General features: G+C 45.1%; 1 protein-coding gene across 7 annotated transcripts in view; it reads left to right on the top strand.

The window, feature by feature from the left end:
* The window catches only part of HDAC5 (histone deacetylase 5), a 138,530-nt gene that overhangs the window by 35,455 nt on the left and 82,600 nt on the right, over positions 1-20,475 (top strand). For 2 of the 7 annotated variants that reach the window (XM_053265633.1, XM_053265632.1), the window contains one exon: positions 9,275-9,346. The exons of 3 other annotated variants lie outside the window; for them this stretch is intronic. In XM_053265633.1, coding sequence (XP_053121608.1) covers positions 9,275-9,346 — 72 coding nt within the window. Of the gene's footprint in view, positions 1-8,592; positions 9,347-20,475 lie in introns of those variants that run through there. 2 more of the 7 variants (XM_053265629.1, XM_053265630.1) reach the window with 1 other exon arrangement.

Here is a 20,475-nt window from a genome sequence, read left to right on the forward strand (position 1 = left end):
TTAAATTATGCTCCTTCGTATGTTAGGGTTCTCAACCTCACCAACGTGAACAGCTTCTGAAGCCTCCCCAAGTGACAGATTTTGCACAGTGAAGTGTGTGGGGTTTCTGACACAATGGTACCTGCCTGTGAAAGTTTTTGCTACAAGCCCCTGGTGGCGCAGTGGTAAAACTGCCGCCCTGTAACCAGAAGGTTAAAAGTTCGATCCTGACCAGGGGCTCAAGGTTGACTCAGCCTTCCATCCTTCCGAGGTCGGTAAAATGAGTACCCAGAATGTTGGGGGCAATATGCTAAATCATTGTAAACCGCTTAGAGAGCTCCGGCTATAGAGCGGTATATAAATGTAAGTGCTATTGCTAAGTGCTATTGCTACAACAAATAAGTTAGTCTTTGAAGGTGGGGCAGCAGTGACTAACTTGTCTCATGGATTTCAGTGGTACTTAATCATGACTGACTAGTCTGTACGTTGCTTTTGTTGTGTTACAGTTGCCCATCTCTTATGGTTTACCCATTTTGAGGGTCAGAATCTTTCCTCATCTCTGCAGAAATATCAATCTCTCTCTCTCTCTCTCTCTCTCTCTCTCTCTCTCTCTCTCTCTCTCTCTCTCTCCTCTTTTGCCTTCAAGTTGTTCAAATGGTCAGCCTATGAAAAGAAAATATTGTAACTATCATCTTAGCATACCTGCTGAATGGGCTAGACTGGTCAAATGAGGTCAGTGGAAATTGCCAGAAAACAAAAAAAGAGGCTGCTGGGGGATGGGCTCAGTTGGGAGGCTTAAGGGATGTAATTAATTGTTTGGAAGATGCTGGGCAGGCATTGGGAACTGACAAAGAACCTAGTTCCTTATGGCTTAGTAAGTATGGCAGGAATACTTGCACCTCTAGCAGCAGTCTAGATGTATTGCTGTTTCTTTTAAATAGGACTGCAGTGTTCATCCAATCAAAGATTTTTGGTTGGGTAAAAATTAACAAAAAACAGACAGAAGATTTTTCAGATTCTCATGGGAGGAGAGCTGGTCTTGCGGTAGGAAGCGTGATGTGTCCCCTTTGCTAATCAGGGTCTGCCCTGGTTGCCTATGAATGTGAGACTACATGTGTGAGCACTGTAAGATATTGCCCTTAGGGGATGGAGCCACTCTGGGAAGAGTATCTCCATGCGTGCATGAAGAAGGTTCCAAGTTCCCTCCCTGGCATCTCCAAGATAGGGCTGAGAGAGATTCCTGCCTGCTTCACTGTAAAGGTTCACAGATTTAGGCATTGTTTGGTATTCCGCTGAGATTTATTCTCATCAGGAACCTTTCCAATCCTCCACTGGGGGAGAGATGGGATAAGAGCATAAACATGCATGGCAACCCATCCACGAGGGGAAGTGAGGCGGCCACCTCAGGTAGCAGATTATTGGGCACCAGTGAGGTGGGCAATGTACCCTTCGCTTTTTAAAATGACAGGGGCAAGAAGGAGAGGAGGGCGCACACCAGGGGAGCAGCATTTGGCATCAGATGCACAGAGCCCTTGAGATATAGCAACCAGTACTGTACACAGCATTCCAGATGTGGATGCACGATGGCTTTATATAAGGGCATTCTAATATTTAGCAGTTTTGTTTTGGATCCCCTTTTCTAACAACCCCTCGTGTGGGACTTGCTTCTTCCATAGCTGCTACTGCTGGGTTTTGCCTCTGAAGTCACAATGACATCAGACTTCCTGAAAGACCAGGGATGATTTCCCACCACTCCCCTCTAAATTCTGAAGCTGGTCTTGTGGTAAGGTAAAGTGTGCTGTCGAGTCTGTGTCAAATCCTGGTGACCACAGAGCCCTGTGGTTGTCTTTTGTAGAATACAGGAGGGATTTACCATTGTCTCCTCCTGCGCAGTATGAGGTGATGCACCATTCAGAGAGAGGACATGAGAATAGTATTCAACTTTTATTCAGAATATATTTTGGTTAACAAATATGTTAGATTATTGCAATCAAAACTGATCAGATTCTGAACACAATACATACAAAAATGTTCACAGTAATCTGTATACTATTTCTGAAAGTATTTGGAATCCTTCTAGACAGGGAACTGGAGTGCCTGCAGGCAAATGGGAGCTGCAGACGGACTGGGGTGACCTGTCCTGCAGATATGTATGTGTTCAAAAAACCTGAAGGGGAAAAATCCCTAAAGGAACCCCCCCAAAGCCCCTGTGTTAGTCAATGGGACTGAATGTTTGTAGCTCAGACAGTTCAGTTAACAGACAAGCAGGCGGGTGGAGGTGATACAACTCTGTGGTGAGGGTGGGAGGCAGGTTTGAAGAAAGAAGCATGGGAAATTTATCAGTCTTTAACATTCCCTCAAGACAGTCACAAGCCCTTCTCTTGCTTGGGGGAAAGTTGTGTACAACTTTTGTTTTCTTCACCCACTGGTCACCAGCCCTTTCACAGCTGCTCAATATAGGTGTTTCCCATAGTCTGGGAAACGTACCAGTGGGGATTCGAATCGGCAACCTCTGGCTTGCTAATCAAGTAATTTCCCCGCTGCACCATTAAGTGGCTTGTGACAGTGAGCATGAATTGTCCTGTTTTGCTAAGCAGGGCCTGCCCTGGTTTGCATTGGATGGGTGACTACATGTAAGCGCCATAAGATACTCCTTTTAGGGCAGGGCTGCATGACTTGGGCCCAGAGGCGTAACTAGGGAAAATGGCGCCCAGGGCAAGCACTGAAATGGCGCCCCCCCCCACCGCCCCCCCCCCACCGCACCCCCCCCAACATACTACATTATACTTAGGTTTTTCCTCACAAGCGCCCGCCGCTGCCGCCAAGCCAGGCCACTGACTGGCCGCCAGGCGCCAGCAAAGCAATGGGGGTGGCGCAGGTGGCGCGGAAGGGACCGCTCGTGGGGAAGGGGGCACCGACGCGCTCCCTTGAGTGCTGCAGCGCTGCTGCACTGAGCAGGAAACATTTGTATTAACAAAAAATTTAAATTTTTTTTTTTAAAAATTCGGTCATGGCGGCGCCCCCCCACGTGACCAGAAAAGATGGCGCCCGGGGCACGTGCCCCCCTGCCCCCCCTATAGTTACGCCTCTGCTTGGGCCCTCCATTTGTGTTGGAGTACAACTCGCATCATCCCCAGTCACAATGGCTGATAGGGATGATGGCAATCTAACAATATCTGGAGGGCCAAAGCTGGACAGCACTGGTTGATGGCAGGCCTGCTCAACTTATGCCCCCCTCCAGCTGTCTTTGAACTACAGTTCCCATAATTTCCAGCCACAATGGCCAGTAGCCAGAGATTGTGGGTATTGTAGGCCAACATCTTCAGAGGGTCTTGGATGATACGGATTATCTGTACCTTTTTCAGTATGGCTTCCGCCCTGGATATAGGACTGAAACTGCCTTGGTCACTCTAGTGGATGACCTATGCCGGGAATTAGACGGGGAGTGTGTCCCTGTTGGTTCTGCTGGACCTCTTAGTGGCATTCGATACCATCGACCATGATATTCTTTTGGACTGCCTCTCGAGTATGGGAATCGGAGGTACTGCATTGGAGTGGTTCCGGTCCTTTCATGGGGGGAGGGTCCGGAAGGTGATGTTGGGGGACTACTGCTTGGCTCCGTGGCCATTGGCCTGTGGGGTCCCACAGGGTTCGGTTTTATCTCCCATGCTGTTTAACATATACATGAAGCCGCTGGGAGAGGTCATCCAGGGACTTGGACTGAGTTGTCAGCAATATGCGGATGACACTCAGCTCTATCTCTCCTTGTCACCTGATCCTAGGGAGGCAGTGGATGTCCTGAATCGGGGGCTGGAGGCTGTGATGGGTTGGATGTGGGCTAATAAACTGAAATTGAATCCGGACAAGACGAAGGTAATGTTGCTCAGTAGAAGAGCCAATCGGGATGAGGAGATTTTACTGATTCTGGATGAGGTTGCGCTCCCCTTGAAGGAGCAAGTACGCAGCTTGGGGGTACTACTGGACCCGGCTCTGCTTTTGGAAGCTCAGGTGGAGGCGGAAGCCAGGGGTGCCTTTGCACGGCTTTGGCTAGTGTGCCAGCTGCGTCCCTTTCTCGAGAAGGCAGATCTGGTCACATTACCCATGCCTTAGTCATGTCACAGCTGGATTACTGTAACATACTCTACATGGGGCTGCCCTTGAAGAATATCCGGAAACTGCAGCTAGTGCAAAATGTGGCAGCTAGGGTTTTATCTGGAGCTGCCTTGATGGGAGCACATCACACCCATTTTGAAAGAGCTTCACTGGCTACCAGTTTGTTTTCAGGTCCAATTCAAGGTGCTGTTTTTGACCTTTAAAGCCCTTAACAGTTTAGGCCCGGGATACCTGAGGGAGTGCCAGGTCCCAAGAGTTACTGCTCGCTTGACGAGGTCATATGAGGGGGCTCTGCTCCGGGTGCCGACAATGAGGGAGGCTTGGTTGTCCTGCACGCGGGACAGGGCCTTCTCTGTTGCTGCCCCCAGACTCTGGAATGCTCTCCTGGTAGCTATTCGCTCCTTGGTCTCCATCACAGTTTTTAGAAAGCATGTTAAATGGCTTTTAACCCAGGGTTGTATATGATTGTCTCTGCTGCTTCTTCTTTGTATTTTGTACTGTATTTATGCTTGTATTTTAAATCTTTAATCAGATTTGTTTTATTTTTTAGCTTAATACTTTAATTGTGTTATTTTTATAATCTTGTTTTTCAATTCTGTGTAAACCGCCTTGGGATTGTTTTTAATGAAAGGAGGTATATAAATTTAACAATAAATAAAATCTGCAGGAGGGCTGAACTTGAGCAGCCCTGCTTTTGGGATGGGACTGTAGCTCAGTGGTAGAGAATCTACTTGCATGCAGAAAGTCCCAGGTTCACTGCCTGGCATCTCCAGGTAAGGCTGGGAAAGAACTCGTGCCTGCAGCCTTAGAGAACTGCTGCCAGTCAGTGTAGACCAGGCCTGCTCAACTTAGGCCCCCCAGCAGTTTTTGGACTACAACTCCCATAATCCCCAGCCACAGTGGCCAGGGTTTATGGGAGTTGTAGGCCAACATCTGCAGGAGGGCTGAAGTTGAGCAGCCCTGGTGTAGACACTACTGAGCTATATGGACCAATGGTTTGTCTCAGTATAAGGCAGCTTCCTATGTTCCTAAGCTTGAGGAATGGCTGGAGCTTGTCGCACTATGCTTTTTAGGCACTGGAAATGCCTTCAAAGCACTGTACAACAAAACCCAGCTCTCCTTTGGCACTTGGAACTGGGGAGGAGAGCAGAGAGTGAATCTTATTTCTGTCCTTGGAGTGCCCTGGAATCTCAGTGCAACTGTAGTGATGATCCCTTGCTCCCCTCATCAGCTTTAAGATTGGGAAGAAGGTTAGGCTCATCATGCTTGGCAGAGGGTGTGGAGGGGTACTCATCGTGATGGACAGGGCAAACAAATCTGTGGATCTCTACTTCTCTTCTTCTTCTTCTTCTTCTTCTTATTATTATTACTATTTTTACATTTATATCCCGCTCTTCCTCCAAGAAGCCCAGAGCGGTGTACTACATACTTAAGTTTCTCTTTCACAACAACCCTGTGAAGTAGGCTAGGCTGAGAGAGAAGTGACTGGCCCAGAGTTACCCAGCTAGTATCATGGCTGAATGGGGATTTGAACTCGGGTCTCCCCGGTCCTAGTCCAGCACTCTAACCACTACACCACGCTGGCTCTCTTAATAGGAGTACATGCAAAAACTCTAGATGGTAGCTAGCCTTTTAAGAGAGGCATTCAGCTTTCTTTTTCACATAGGAGGGAATGCCTCTTTTTAAGATGAGGCTTGCTATGATCATGCATGTCATATGATCATGCATGATCATGCATGCCATCACCCCAGGCCACAAAGTATGATGGGAGTTATAGTCCAACAGAATCTAAGGACCAGAAGTTTTAAGAACCTCTGATATAGAAACAAAAAAGGGAGTGGTTTTTTTCCTTTTCAAAACTATTGTTTGTACTCCTGTGCAAAGTTAATTGATTAATTGTATGAGTTTTAATTAATTAAGATTTCTTTAGCTGGATGAGACTTTCCCACCCCTCTGGTACAGTACTGCTCGGGGTGGCTCACAACATTAATTTTCAGTTACATATTTTAAAAATTTCAAACTGGAAGTTTATATGTAAAAAACTAAAAACTAAGATATAGCAGTGGATAATACTTTTAAAAACTTCTCTGAAAAGATGTGTCTAGTAAGGGTTTTTTTTAAGCACTGATAGAGGGAGCATGGCGAAGCTCTTCCGGGAGGGCATTCCAAAGCCATGGAGCCACAACCAAAACTCTAAAACTGTGTGCACTGCATGGGCCGTCACGACAACTCCATAAAGCTTTATTTATTTACTAAATATTGGCTTGAAGAGTTGTAGTTAAGGGGTAAGGAATGAAGGTGGGCTGGTTAACTTTGGGGTGTCTCAGAGTCTATGAAAGTGGCTGCTCTGAAGCATTTTGAGTTTGGGCTGGCCACTGCTGTGGTCTTGCAGAGAGTAAAGTTTAATTGTCTGCAATTTATAGAAGACGGCTTAGTTAGTCCACCCCTGCTAACATGGCAAAGAGGCACCTTTTAACGTGGTGATTCTCTTTATTTAGCAGGGAGAGTATAACTGGCCCTATCCACCCCCTTATGTTTCTTTTTAGATTGTGAGCCCTTTGGGGACAGGGTTCCATCTTATTTGTTTGTTGTTTCTCTGTGTAAACCTCCCTGAGCCATTTTTGAAAGGGTGGTATAGAAATCTAATAATAATAATAATAATAATAATAATAATGGAGCACCTGGGGCCTAGAGGGCCTGACACCCAAGAGAAGTGAAGTAGAAACTTACTCATGCCGTTTTGAGGACCAGCAGAGCTTGTTTGAACTCGGAGTGCAGAAGGGTTGTGACACAATGTGGCCCAGTTCAGATGTAAAACTAAACCAGGAGTGCACAACTTTGGCCCCCCCAGCTGTTGTTGGTCTACAACTCACAGCATCCACTGCCACAGTTTGCAGTAGTTTGGGATGATGGGAGTTGTAGTCCCACAACAGCTGGAGGTTGTGCAGCCCTGCTCTAAACCAAGCACTATGTGAATGAGCCTATGGGCTTGTCCACTCATCCATCACGCTAACAAACCATAATATAAAACCACTTTGATCCTGGTATGATATCCTGACTTGTTCTATCTAGTTAACAAACTGTAGTCCCCTGAGTAATGTGGAACTACATAATATGGAACTGCTGTTTGTTCTGAAGTTTTAAGGGGGGGGGGCATGGTTCTCTTAGGCTGGCTAATATTGATTTGATTTGATTTGATTTGATTTCTATACCGCCCTTCCAAAAATGGCTCAGAGTAGTTAACACAGAGAAATAATAAATAAATAAATAAGATGGTAATATAGCACTAAGATGGTAATATAGCACTAATAAATAAGATGGTAATATAGCACTAATAAATAAGGTGGTAATATAGCACTAAGCCATGGCTTATTGTCCTTGAGCTGTGGGCAGACAGATCCAATTAAACTGGGAGAGGAGCTTGGGCATAAGAAATACCTTACAAGACAGTGGAAGGTCCACTAAGCAAACAAGACACTTGTGGGGAAATGCCCCATGGATAGCCCATTATTTACTACATGTATACAGCTCTTCCTCCAAGGAGTCCAGAGCTGTATACATGGTTTTGTTTATCCTCACAGCAACCCTGTGAGGTAGGTAAGGCTGAGAGAGAAGTGACTGGTCCAGAGTCACCCAATGAGTTTCATGGCTGAGTGGGGATTTCATCTCGGGGCTCCCCAATCCTAGTCTAACAGTCAAACCACTACACCACCCTCTGCTGTTCCTTATTTACTGGGAGGCGCTGGGGTGGCCCTGTTAGCTTGTTCAAGACGTATGCTGGAAGGAAGAGTAGAAGAAGCTGCCATTGACAACCATTCATACTCTCATGGTAATAAGCGTTTTCATACAGTCTCTAGTCCTTATGTCTGTAAGCAGTGCAATGTCTGGGGAAATCTCAGAAGCCACAGCTTTGTGGATAGTAGTGGGACTGAGCAGGACTTCCACTGGTCAAGAGGGCTCAGTTCCAGTTTGGTTGGTGTGCATATTATTTCACTGATGCATAATTTAGCCTTTGCCAGCATAATATTTTCCTTCCCTTATTAAAGTGCCCCCCACCCCCGCCCACTAGTATGCAGTTTGCAGAACCTTGATCTTGTCTTAGTCTGCATATCTGCAAACTTGGATTTTGGAGCGCCACATTTTTTGCTGCTGTTAAATTGCATCCCTAAGGAATATCCCATTTATGAAACAAACCACACACGCTGGGCTTCAATAAATCAGCCAGACATCTTTCGTAGGTGGACTGGCATCCACAACACAGAAGCGGCCGTTCCACCCCCTTTTGTTCTTGCCTCGCCTTCGTTCTCTTGGCTTGGCAGCCGGCACAGCCTTTCCCCCAGGGAATCTTTTCCACTGACCCCTGTGGTTGAAATGCAGCTTCTGATAGGCAGGCGGCTCCTTCTGCCTGAACCATCCCAGCTCCCAGAGAGCCTGGCTGAGTTTATTTTTAGCTGGCTCCTCCCCAGCTGTTCTATTTCAGGTCACCCCCGGCAGAAGCCATCTCATTTGGTGGCAGGGATGGGAAACAATCGCATGAAGGGAGCCGACTTCAGCTCTCTACAAGAATGACAGGGAGCTTCGGCCTTTGTTTTGCCGGAGATCTTCTCTTCTAAAGGCTAGAGCCGTCCTTTTTTTTTTTTTTTTAACTCTTAAAAAAAATCCTAAGGAGGTGTCGCTAAATCCATCCCTCCTATGGTGAATCAAACGGCACCTGAGATGTAAACCCTTCTTATTTTCTTCTTCTTTCGCTTCTGCATCTTGAGACTCTTCTAACCTTCCCTTTGGAGTTGAGAAAACAGTTGCCTCCTCTCCACTCCTTCTCCATGAGGTGATTTTTGTCTGCAATTTTTTAAAAATTTTGTTCTTGGGGTCTCCCCACCACCACCGTTTTTGTGAGGCAATTTAACTATCCCAAGGAGACTCTTTCACAAGGAGGATGAGTGTGTGTGTGTGTCTGTGGCTGGTACAAGTGGGGAATGTTGGACGGTTTGAGATGGCTATCTAGCATAAACACAGACAAGCCACTGAACCCTTTGGTTGTGCAACGGATTGTCATAAAGGGAAACTGAAGTGGATAACAGCAGCGCGCAATCGCTCCTTGGCATGCTTCTTGTATCCTCATCGTGGGGACTGCCAGAGATGTTGCAGACAATTTACGAAACTGAATCGTGTTTCTCTTCAGATGGAGTTTCTGGACGTGAGCCATCACTGGAACTCCTCTCGCGGGCACAGATCCATGCCATACCTGTGGCCGGTGAGTGTTGTGTGGATCTTCGAGGTGGGCCTTAGAGTAGCCATGTTTAAAAGCAGTCGGTTGTGCTTGAGGTTTGCTCTGGACTTTGGGACAGAGCAGCTGATATGTCTAGTGCATAGGAGAGTGTTCTGGAATGGTGCAAAATGCCATCTGAGCTCTCACCAGTGGGACACAGAGTTCTGTAGAATCTGGCCCAGATGTAGCCACGGGCAAGATGAGTGCCTGAATTCTCTCTCCCCACCCCACAATGTGTAATCTTTATGCAGCTTTGGTGCCTAAAATAATAACATTTGATGCTGTCACCTAGGAATGTTCAGTATATTTTTATCCAGTGCTTTGGGTTTTCACATTGGCTCCTTTTAAGTGATCTGTAGATTCCTGTGAGGCAGGGGCAAAGCAATGTTGGCACTGGACAAGAAGTGACTATCCCCCTCACACAAACCTTTTTCTTCAGAAAGGCAGGAGGGAGAGAACAAAGAGCAGCTGTTGCTCAGCTGGCAGGCCCTGTTTCCCTCAGGGGCCCAGGAACATTGGACTCCCTGCCGCCCTTATTCAGTTATCGCTACACCTCTGCTTTGAGTGTTTAATTTGAATCAGGCCATGGTCCCAAATCCTTTTGTAAACACTAGGCTCAAACGATAGAATATATCACATATTATATGAAAAAAAGTGTGTCTCTGAGCATAGGCAGAAAGTCTTACTCTTAATTTCCCTCTGGCTAACTTACAGCAAGAAAACAGTCACGTTTCTGAGGAGTTGTGCATTTGACACAAACCCAGCACAGGGGGAAAGATGGAAACCCATTTCCCATTAGGAAATCTAGAACTTTTAAACTGCAGCTTGGCTCCAGTTGGCCTGGACCCCACTCTGTTGCAGGAGTAGGCAACCTTGGCTCTCTAGCTGCTGTTGAACTACAAATCCCATCACCCCTGACACAATTTATTGTGGCTGGGGATTATGGAAGTTGTAGTTCAACAACAGCTGGAGAGCCAAGATTACCTACCCCTGCTTAGCATCATGGTTAATCTTCCCTTGTTCCCACTTCATGTGTTGCGTATCTTTCATAAACAGAGATCAAATGCAGAGCTCAGCAGAGCAGTGTTTAAGGACTATTTCATGCCATGAACCATTTCATGCCTTTTTTATGCCTGTGATTTAGCACATGCGGTTGAGGGAAGTGTGTTTCCTCGGACATTCACCAGGGCAGCCTCCCAAGTGATAAATCCCTGAGAAGATGTTTTGTGGTGTTTTCCTTAGGAAGGATTTATTGTGATATCTCATCTGAGGCATCAGTTGAAGCCCACTGAGCTCAGGAGGCTTCTCGGTGCCACGTATATGCATGCGTGATCAGGGTGCCAGCTATACACACATGAACTGGCACAACTAGAAGGCAATGCTGGGTGAGGAATAGTCGCATCCAGTTGTGTTAAAAAACAACAACAAATTAGGTTGTTCATAATGCAGTCCTATGCATGTTTACCCAGAAGTAAATCTTAAATCTTAGTAAGAAGTGAAACCAACTTCTTCCTAAGTTCAGTGAGACTTATTCCCAGGTAAGTGTGCTTAAGACTCACATCCTGAGATGTGAAGCTAGTCCATAGGAATTTAGAACTATTTTCCCTGGGTTGTAAAAGGGCATACTTAGATTAATAGGCCTTGAGTCTTGTCTCATGGCTGATTGCCCAGCAGAAGTCAAATAGGAGAACATTGCAATGAAAATATGGGGGCAATCCATTTTTCCATGTGGCTGTGCATGAAGCTCATTTCCCTCCCTCCCCTATCCTGGCTGGGCCATGAGCACATAGTAAAATATCCAGCCATTACCTGCCATGGGAGGCCCCATGAGCACCTTCTGTATATAAACCCAGTAAGTATGCTCTCCATTTGGGGTACATGGACAGACTACTCCTGCTTGGGGTACGATTGCACACAGAGCCATGTGCTCAGAGCAGTTTACATGTGGGAGGTGCCATGGGCTTTCTATGGCAGTTAATGGAATTGATTTAATGGCTGAGTACTTGTGCCCAGTCAAGGGCCAGAGGTGAAGGAAGGAAAAGGACTCAATTGATCCCTATGGAGATTCTCTTCCACATGCACACCTGCACACCATAGGATGGAATATGTACATTGTTACAATAATCCCCCCAGCCTGTGATTGTGCCCAAGTAACACTTCATTCAGGAGGATGATAATGGAATTTACTCATTCTCAAGTTGGGGTTGGGATGACATTTTGCCCCATTATTTTAGCAATCAACTCTACTGTTTTGTTGGTTTAGGTTTTCTTCTCTTCCCCTTCCGTGTAAGATTGGCTTACTCACTTGAGCTATCTGGAAATATTTGCTCTGCAGATATATTCTGTTGCACAAATGTTCTCTGCTTGTGGTGAACTGGTCTCTGGGTTTCATATATTGATGTGTATGTGCCAGGAGAGGTAGGAATCAAAGTTCTTCTAGGCATGGGATCTTGAATGGTCTTTTGATGCTTTATATATGTATGTTTCTATAGGATTCCTGATGAAAAGTGGCAATTTAATAAAGCCTACTGTGAGGGAACAGTATTTTCTGCCTTTATTCTAAATCCAGAACGATGCCACGTGAAGCTTTTACTATTTGGATAAGGCTGATAGAGCAATTTTTTTTTAAGTGGATGTTTCTTCTAGGGTTTTAAATTGTTTATTTTTAAATAAAATAGACAATTTATCCATCATCTTTTTTTAAGATGATGGACAGGCATCTGTAGAGGACTGAAAGTTGTGTGAGATGATCCAGTGAATCATTTCTAACTCCCTGATCTCTTCTGTTCCTGATATGTTGTTGTTGTTGTTGTTGTTGTTTAAATAAAATGTTCTCTTAAGGCAATGCTGCACTCCCAGCTGTGGTGTTTTCTGCAGCAAGTGGATGAAGCATGTAGGTAAAATATGCATGTGCATGAACCTTAAACTGCTTGCTTTTATCTGGGAAACCTGGGCTGATAAGGTTTCTCAGCCTTGTGTACCCTGGTGTTCAAGGACATGGGCATATCTATATTTTACTTCCACACTTTGTGCATTTTGTTGTGGAAAACATCAGCCTAATCCTGGTGGTTTCTTCAGGAATCATAAATGTGTATCACAACAAGCTGAGTGGCTCAGCAATGGAATAATGATTATGTAATCACCTTCCTTGGAGATTTTAGGCCTGGTGTACCCATGCAGCAGAAGGAGATGGGAATGAAGGGTGGGGTGGACTGTACCACCTCAGACTGTAGGTGAGATGTCACATTTGTTAATGTTCTGCTGGATGCAAAAAAAAAATTCCAAACGCCTCCCTACGAATAAAAAACTAGCATGAAGCAGGCTGGTCAATAATCTCTTTTAGTGAGATGGATTTTAAAAAATAACTTATAGGTGCATTCATTCAAAAATGTAACCCCAACTGAAATGGTATGGTGCACCTTACCACATCAGCATTCTGCCATCTCCTCCTGCTGCATGTATGGGCCAGGCCTGAGTCTTGGAAGTTTTCTGCTCTGCTAGCTCTCAACTTTATCTGTTCCTTGCCTTGTGGGACCTACTGCGGAGTAAACATGCTTAGAATTTTCACTGTCAGACCCATAACCAGCATTAGACAGACATAACGGTCCAGTTCATACATCAGGGCCACTGAGTGCAATAAGGCTTATACCCTGGTAAAGTGTGTTTAGGATTGCAGTCTGAGTCATACTTTTATTCTGAACAGTGCCTAGCACTTTTAGTATTAGCAGACAAGGGCAACTGTTTCTCCCTACCTCTGGACATTCTTCGTATCTAATCGAGTGATCTTCACTATTTTTCAAGCAAGGGGCCACTTGGGCAAAAAAACTTTAATGTAAGAGCCATTTCCCACTGTGCTGACTTCTGCACAGTCCTGTACTTTGCTGAGAGAGCCGGCTGGGAGAGCCCTTTAAGAGAGACAGAGCCTTCTCTTAAGGAAAGCACTGTGTGACTGGGCTGTACTTCCTGACACTCTGCGACTGCCTTCCAGGATGGTGCAGGGACTCAAGACATCTCTGTTTCCCTTAAAGGAGCACCTCCCCCAGCACTGAGGAAAAGGCAGCACTGCCTGATGAGAATAGCCATCTCTGCATGGTGCCAGGGGGATCCTGCAGAGTATTCAGCTTTGGCCGATGGGGGTTATCATTGGTTCCTGGGCCTTATGGTGAAGAACACTGATCTAAGCTGTCATTCAGCTAGATTCGTCCACCCCATCCCCCTTGTTGCACTCTCCTCCCCAAAATCCAGCTTCTGACACAAGAAAAACCAACCTCATAGTCAGAATAAATTTGGCAAATTATATAACTTTGTATTTGCTTGTTTTCCTTAATTCATTCTGCTTGCAAGATCTTGGCTAACTTGCACCATATATGTCATTTCCCAGCAAGTTCTGGGAGGAGGGAGGGGACTGAAGGTTGACACTAGAAGAGTTGAAGCAGGATTCAGGGAATCATAGCAGTGGAGGAAGGACAAGGGGCTGAATGTGGAGTTTGAAGTTCATGAACACACCCCACTCTCAAAACACTGGCATTTTAATTCTGCTTCCTTGTGATTCCCAAGGTTTCTTTGGATACTGCCTCTGTACTTTTTCTCTTCAGACAGCTGATTTTAAAAGCAAATCTCTAACAAGCATTCTAAAATCAAGGTTCTTAGGAGGCCTGTTTTTGAATGCTAGAATCTGAGGCTGGTATCTTGGAATGTACTTTGCAATGTAATCATGGCACTGCATAACATAGACAGCCATGAATATAAACTACAACAAAGTCTAGCCAGTGATTGATTAATGATTGCACTGGTTTATTAACTTGGTAGCTGGCCTGGCAATTGCTTCTGGATTGCTGGTGGGGTGTGTGTGTTGTTTTTTTGCAGCATGTATGTCTTGCTGTGGCTTGCTAATGGAAAGGGAGGGACCCCTTATATTCTTAGTGTGATGGTGAAATGCCTTAATAATAGCCTCTATCCCTTCTTTTCTTCCTTCTCCCTTCCCTTCAGATGTTCTGACATGCCCATTCTGGTGCCCCCAGACCATTGTTGTCTTTCATTGGCACTTTGAGAAAATGTGAATAGTTTATGGTGGGGGCGAGTCTGTGTGAAAAAGCATGCCAGTGGCTAAGAATATCAGAGTGGGTATTTTTAGAGCAAAGGTCTTAGTCGTTTGCTGCTGCCAACTGAATTTTAACTCTTTGCCAGTGCTGCCCTGGTTTTTCATCATTTGTGGCTCTGTGGTAGATACGAGGCTAATTTTTTATCTGTAACTCTGACCCTTGTCAAGGAGGTTCTGGGTAGGGTTGAAAGTGTGAATCGGTTGGTGTAATCATTAATTTTCTTAACCACTGACTAAATGTTTTATTTGTTTTCAGTTTGTAAACCAGGGTTGTGTGTAATTTTGTGCCTCCAAGATTACGTAGCAAACGCATTCCAATAATTCATGAGAAACAAAAAACAACTTTCTCCTCTTTTTGACAGCAAAGATCAGGTTGAAAACATTGAGTTAGTGAAATAACAGAAACTGGAAGTGTGGGAAGAGAGGAAGCTGAGCAGGGCAACAAGTAGTAAGGGGATGGAGCATCTGTATCTCCTTGCTGGCCTAGAGGGGCCTACCTTTATTAGGGATATTTTAGAACGTGGGTCTGAATTTTCACTTTGTGTCCTCCTCCCCTCCCCAACCCCCCAAAGCAAGTCTCCAGCCCTTTTGCTGATGGAGAGCCAAAAGGGGCAAAAATGATAAACTTTATTTGTAGGTTGCCCCATAACAAATTGTTCTCGGGGAGGATTCCAAAAATTGATGGGAATAGGGATGTGCATGAATTGCAATTTGAAGCCACCAATTCAGGGAGTGGTGGAGGAGCAGGTATGTACCTGCTCTTCTCCCTTTTAAAGGTGCAGGGGATGTGTTAAGAATCACGCTTTGAATTGCAATTCGTGCACATCCCTAGTAGGGATTTGCTACATGGGAATTCACTCTGGTTCTTCCCATTCTGTGAAGGGGCAAAGAGTGTTTTGGTGGGCATTCCCTGATTGACTAGTTTTTTGGGTTGCTGTACTGTGTGTTCTCTACTGTATATTTTAACAATTGTTTTAATTATGTTTTGCTACTGTGTTTTTGTATACAATTTTGTGCTTTTTAAGTATGAAGTGGTAGCGGTTAGAGTATTGGACTTGGACCAGGAAAACCCGAGTTCGAATCCCCCATTCAACCACAAAACTCACTGGGTGACTCTGGGCCAGTCATAACCTCTCAGCCTAACCTACCTCACAAGGTTGTTGTGAGGATAAACATAACTATGTACACTGCTCTGATCTCCTCAGAGGAAAAAGCGGGATATAAATGTAAAATAAATACATTAATTAAAAATATTTTTTTTAAGTGGAAGCTTTGTCCAAGAACTGTTTGAAATTTTCCCTGATCTCCCCTTCCCTCTGAAGTCCACTATGTTTCTTGTGCCAACCCCCAGGGTCATATTTTCGGGAAGCATAGTGGACTTCAAATGGACGGGGGAAATCAGCAAAAATCTCCCTCTATTCTGTAGCACCTGTACAGTGTTTGTGTAATGTCAGCCATGGATAGATGATAACGAAAAGCACTTTGAGAATATGAAAAATGCCTTTCCTTCAAGTGATCATTCAGCAGTGGTCAGAGGATTAATTACCTGTCTGGGGACTCTTTCCCTTGCCATCCTCTCTCTGGTGCTGCCTGTGGTGGATATATAAGGGAAAGTGTATGTGTGAGGGGCATATTCTACCCTGGTTCTGTAAGTGGTTAACCTACTCCCACCTTCCTTCATAATTTCTGATCAATGAGCACAGAGACCCTGAGATACTGAGAAAAAACAGGCTACTATATTTTTAAATTTTATAAAATTTTAATTGTATTTTATTTAACACAATAAAATAATTTCAGACAATTTGGTTATTTGTATTTAGATTCTGGTTGTTCTGCACAGATTCCCCTTGCCCTCAGTGAACTCTCTACTCTCTGCAAAATTTCTTTCCATAACGCTGCTTTAGGGATGTGCACGGAGCCGGTCAGGGGAAGTTCAAAGGTGGGGGGATTGACTTTAAGGGTGGGGGAGGGTGCACTTATCCCTCCCTCCGCATTTCCTCTGCTGGCATTCCATTGCAAACAGGTCCAGTGGGGTGGCAGCCTACCGCCCTGGTACCCCGTCCACTCCTCGGACTGTAAGTAAGTGGAAGTACCCGAAGTGCGCATGCATGCCGGATAATTACGCTTAATTCCAGTCCGAGGAGCGGACTGGGTGGCAGGAAGGTATGCTGATGCCCCACTGGACCAGTTTGCAATTGAGTGCCAGTGGCGGGGGGAGCAGAGGGAGGGGTAAGTGCGCCCTTCCCCACCCTTAAAATCAAACTCCTATCTTCGAACCAGTGGAACCACTGGTCATTCTAACCGGTTCGGAGGCCCATAAAGGTTACTTTATAGCTACATACATATTCAGTTTTCAGATGCAGAATTTTCTTTGGCATAAAATCAGCATGTGTCTTTGCACAGCTCTTATTCTTATAACTTATTCTGTCCTGAATGGCTCTGAACAGTTAAGAACTTTTTTAAAGATCAAGAATATGGATATACAAAATGGCTGAAACCAGTAGTAGCTTTTAAGTTTCTATCTCTCTCTTGGTTTGTCTTCTTGGGGTCTGTGTGCGGTCTTCACTGCACCAACTCTACCACCCCTCAGCCAGCTGAAGGTCTCCTGCTCTCTATCCCACCTCGACCCATTCTCCCTTGCTGCCCCTTATGCCTTCAAGATCCCTCTCTTACCTTGAACAACATATATGATGCCATCTCTTCCCCCCACACCGCCCCTTCAAATCCCTTCTCAAAGTCTGCCTTTTTCGTTAGACCTTTGGATTAGGGTCAAAATAGATGAGCTGTGAAATGCATTATAACATTTCTGTAAACCTTTTTTAAAAATCACAGCCCCCACCCCACCCCACCCCAATTTGGCTTGTGGGGTGAGGGGGATGAACCTGTTCCCTCTGTGTAGTTTTCTTCTCAAAACTCTCTCAGGAGGGAAGTATCTATTTTCACTTTTTAAAACCCCAGGTAAATGGCAGCTTTTGTTGGAGGGAGATCTTTGGGACTGGTGCAGAGAGAAGGTTCCTCCCAGCCACTTCCTCACCTCTCCATAGGGTTCCTGGTATGAGTTTGTGAGGATGAGCACACATCTGAACTTTCACACTACAGTGCATAGATGTGAAGTTTCCTTAAACATATAGCTAGACTCGATTGTGCTCTGCACTTTTTAAATTACTCTTTTTGTTTTTAAATTGACCTGCAAAATCCAGATCTTCAGGGAGGAGCCATAGCTCAGTGGCAGAGCCCATGCTTTGCATATAGGAGATGCCAAGTTAAACCCTTGGCATCTTCCATTAAAACAATCTTAGATAGTTGGACTGGGAAAGAGACCCTGGGGAGTCGCTGTCAGTCAGAGTAGACCATACTGTGCTAGATGGCCGGTTGTCGGACTTAGTATAAAGCACCAAGAAAAGCAAAACCTTACACCATTTTTCTTACTCTGCGTAATTCTGCAGTGTTTGCATAATATAATCCATTTCACAGATTATTTTATAATCTAACCCTTGCAAACTTTTTTAAAGTGGTTGCTCTCATATTTAGCAGGGGGAGAGCAACTGTCCCTATTCTCTCCACAATGGCATCCCTCTAGTGTCTGTCCCTGATGTCTTCCTTGTTTCTCTTTTCTTGATTTGTGAGCCTCTTGAGGACAAGGAACCATTTTCTCAATCCTTTTTCTATGGAAAAGTAAACTACTTGGTGAACTTTTGTTGGAAAGCAATATATAAATATTCTTAATACGAATTATTGCTGCTTGTTTGTGTGCAGAGGGGAAGAAGCTCAGTAGGGCAGTCAGATCTCACCCCACCCCCGCAAGCATATCTTTACAACCAACTTGCTTTTCACATACTTGCTTTAAAAAAAGAAAAAGGAAGCCTCTTTCTCCATCCTTGCTGCCTTGTGTGCTGCTTCTACATTTGTGCAGAGTTGTGGCCTACTCACAGCCTTGCTTGCTTGGCTAGATTGACGCAAGATTTATTTATTTATATTTATGTATTTAACATTTATTTACTGCCCAAAACTTGTGTCTCTTGGCAGTTTACAATAAAACAGCGCAAATTAAAATGTTAAAACAATTTAAACATTTAAAATGGTGTTAAAATCTAGGAGTCTAATTAAAAGCCTGGGTGGAGATGAATGTGGGAGTCCCCAACCCTAGGTTTGTCTTGCAGTGCTAATAAGATGAGGGAGGTGAGGGCATTTGTTGGTATGAATTGGGAAGGGGGAATGCTTAACCCTTGGCTTAGGAACATAGGAAGCTGCCATATACTGAGTCAGACCATTGGTCTATCTAGCTCAGTGTTGTCTTCACAGACTGGCAGTGGCTTCTCCAAGATTGCAAGCAGGAATATCCCTCAGCCCTATCTTGGAGAGGCCAGAGAGGGAACTTGGAACCTTCTGCTCTTCCCAGAGCGGCTCCATCTCCTGAGGGGAATATCTTGCAGTGCCTCACACTTCTAGTCTCCCATTCATATGCAACCAGGGTGGACCCTGCTTAGCTAAGTGGACAAGTCATGCTTGCTACCACAAGACCAGCTCTCCTCTCAGTCGCCTTCTGACTATTTGTGACCTTTTTCCTTGAATGAATGATTAAGTGACGTCAAGCTGGTGGCGACTCTTCGCGACCACATAGATTCTCTCCAGGATGATCTGTCTTCAACTTGGCCTTTAAGGTACCTCAGTGGTGCATTCATTGCTGTCATAATTGAGTCCATCCACCTTGCTGCTAGTCATTCTCTTCTCTTTCCTTCAACTTTTCGTAGCATTATGGACTTGTCAAGGGAGCTGGGTCTTCACATAATGTGTCCGAAGTATGATAGTTTGAGCCTGGTCATTTGCACCTCTAGTGAAAATTCTAGATTGATTTCTTCTATGATCCATTTGTTGTTGTTTTTCCTGGCTATCCATGGTATCCTCAAAAGTCTTCTCCAGCACCAAAGTTCAAAAGCGTCAATACTTTTTTTAACTTGCTTCTTCAAAGTCCAGCTTTCGCATCCATAGAGTGTCACGGGAAAAACCATTGTCCGAACTATTCTAATCTTTGTAGGTATGGACACATCACGGCATCTAAATATCCTTTCCAAGGCCTTCATTGCAAAGCCCCTTTAGTCCCCTTTTCTTTAAAGTAAAGGTAAAGTGTGCTGTCAAGTCGACTCCTGGCGCCCACAGAGCCCTGTGGTTTTCTTTTGTAGAATACAGGAGGGGGTTACCATTGCTTCCTCCCACGCAGTATTAAATGAAGCCTTTCAGCATTTTCCTATATCGCTGCTGCCTGATATAGTACCAGCAGGGATTCAAACCAGCAACCTTCTGCTTGTTAGTCAAGCATTTCCCCGCTGCTGGAGTGGAGGTGGGAAATAGTTTAAAAATGGCTAGTGGGGAGGGGATGTTTACAGAGAAGAACTGGCAGGTAGAGGAAGGATTAAGCACTTCCTCCTTCCTGATTATCCCATACCTGTGCTCCCCCCCGCCCATTTAGACTGCCTTGACAAACACAAGTTGAAGCAGTGGTATAGCAAGGTTGGAGTAGGCTCCCTGGGACAAAAAGTGATGGGCCCCTGTCTGCCCATCTTCTTTGGAGAGACAGGAGGGTGAGAGCCAAGAGCAAGCTATTGCCCAGCTGTGGCTTCCCCTCAGGGACCCAGGGACCACCCCCCACCATGCTCCTGGGTTGAAGAACAGGCATTTGCAGAGATAAAATGTGGTTCCGCCCTCAAGGTCTCCTCTTCCTCCAGGTGTTACAGCCTCTTGTTATACTAAGTAAAAGTTGGAGGGTGCGGGTGAGAGAAGCCATACTCCCTCTGCTGCTGCAAATTAATTGCTCACAAGGAGAGTCTGGCTTTTCCCTTTGCTATCAATTAAAGCAACAGGAGCCTGCTTGTGGGGGCTTCCTACCTACGCAAATCTCTCTCCAAAGAGACCATTAAATCTATGTGTCGTTTGCAAACACCACTGATTTCCCTCAGAGGGCAACTTGGAATAGAGGGCATGACTGTGCCTTCACAACCTTATTCTCTGGAGTAAG

This window comes from Hemicordylus capensis, chromosome 6, assembly GCF_027244095.1.
Source record: "Hemicordylus capensis ecotype Gifberg chromosome 6, rHemCap1.1.pri, whole genome shotgun sequence".
Classification (NCBI taxonomy): Eukaryota; Metazoa; Chordata; class Lepidosauria; order Squamata; family Cordylidae; genus Hemicordylus; species Hemicordylus capensis.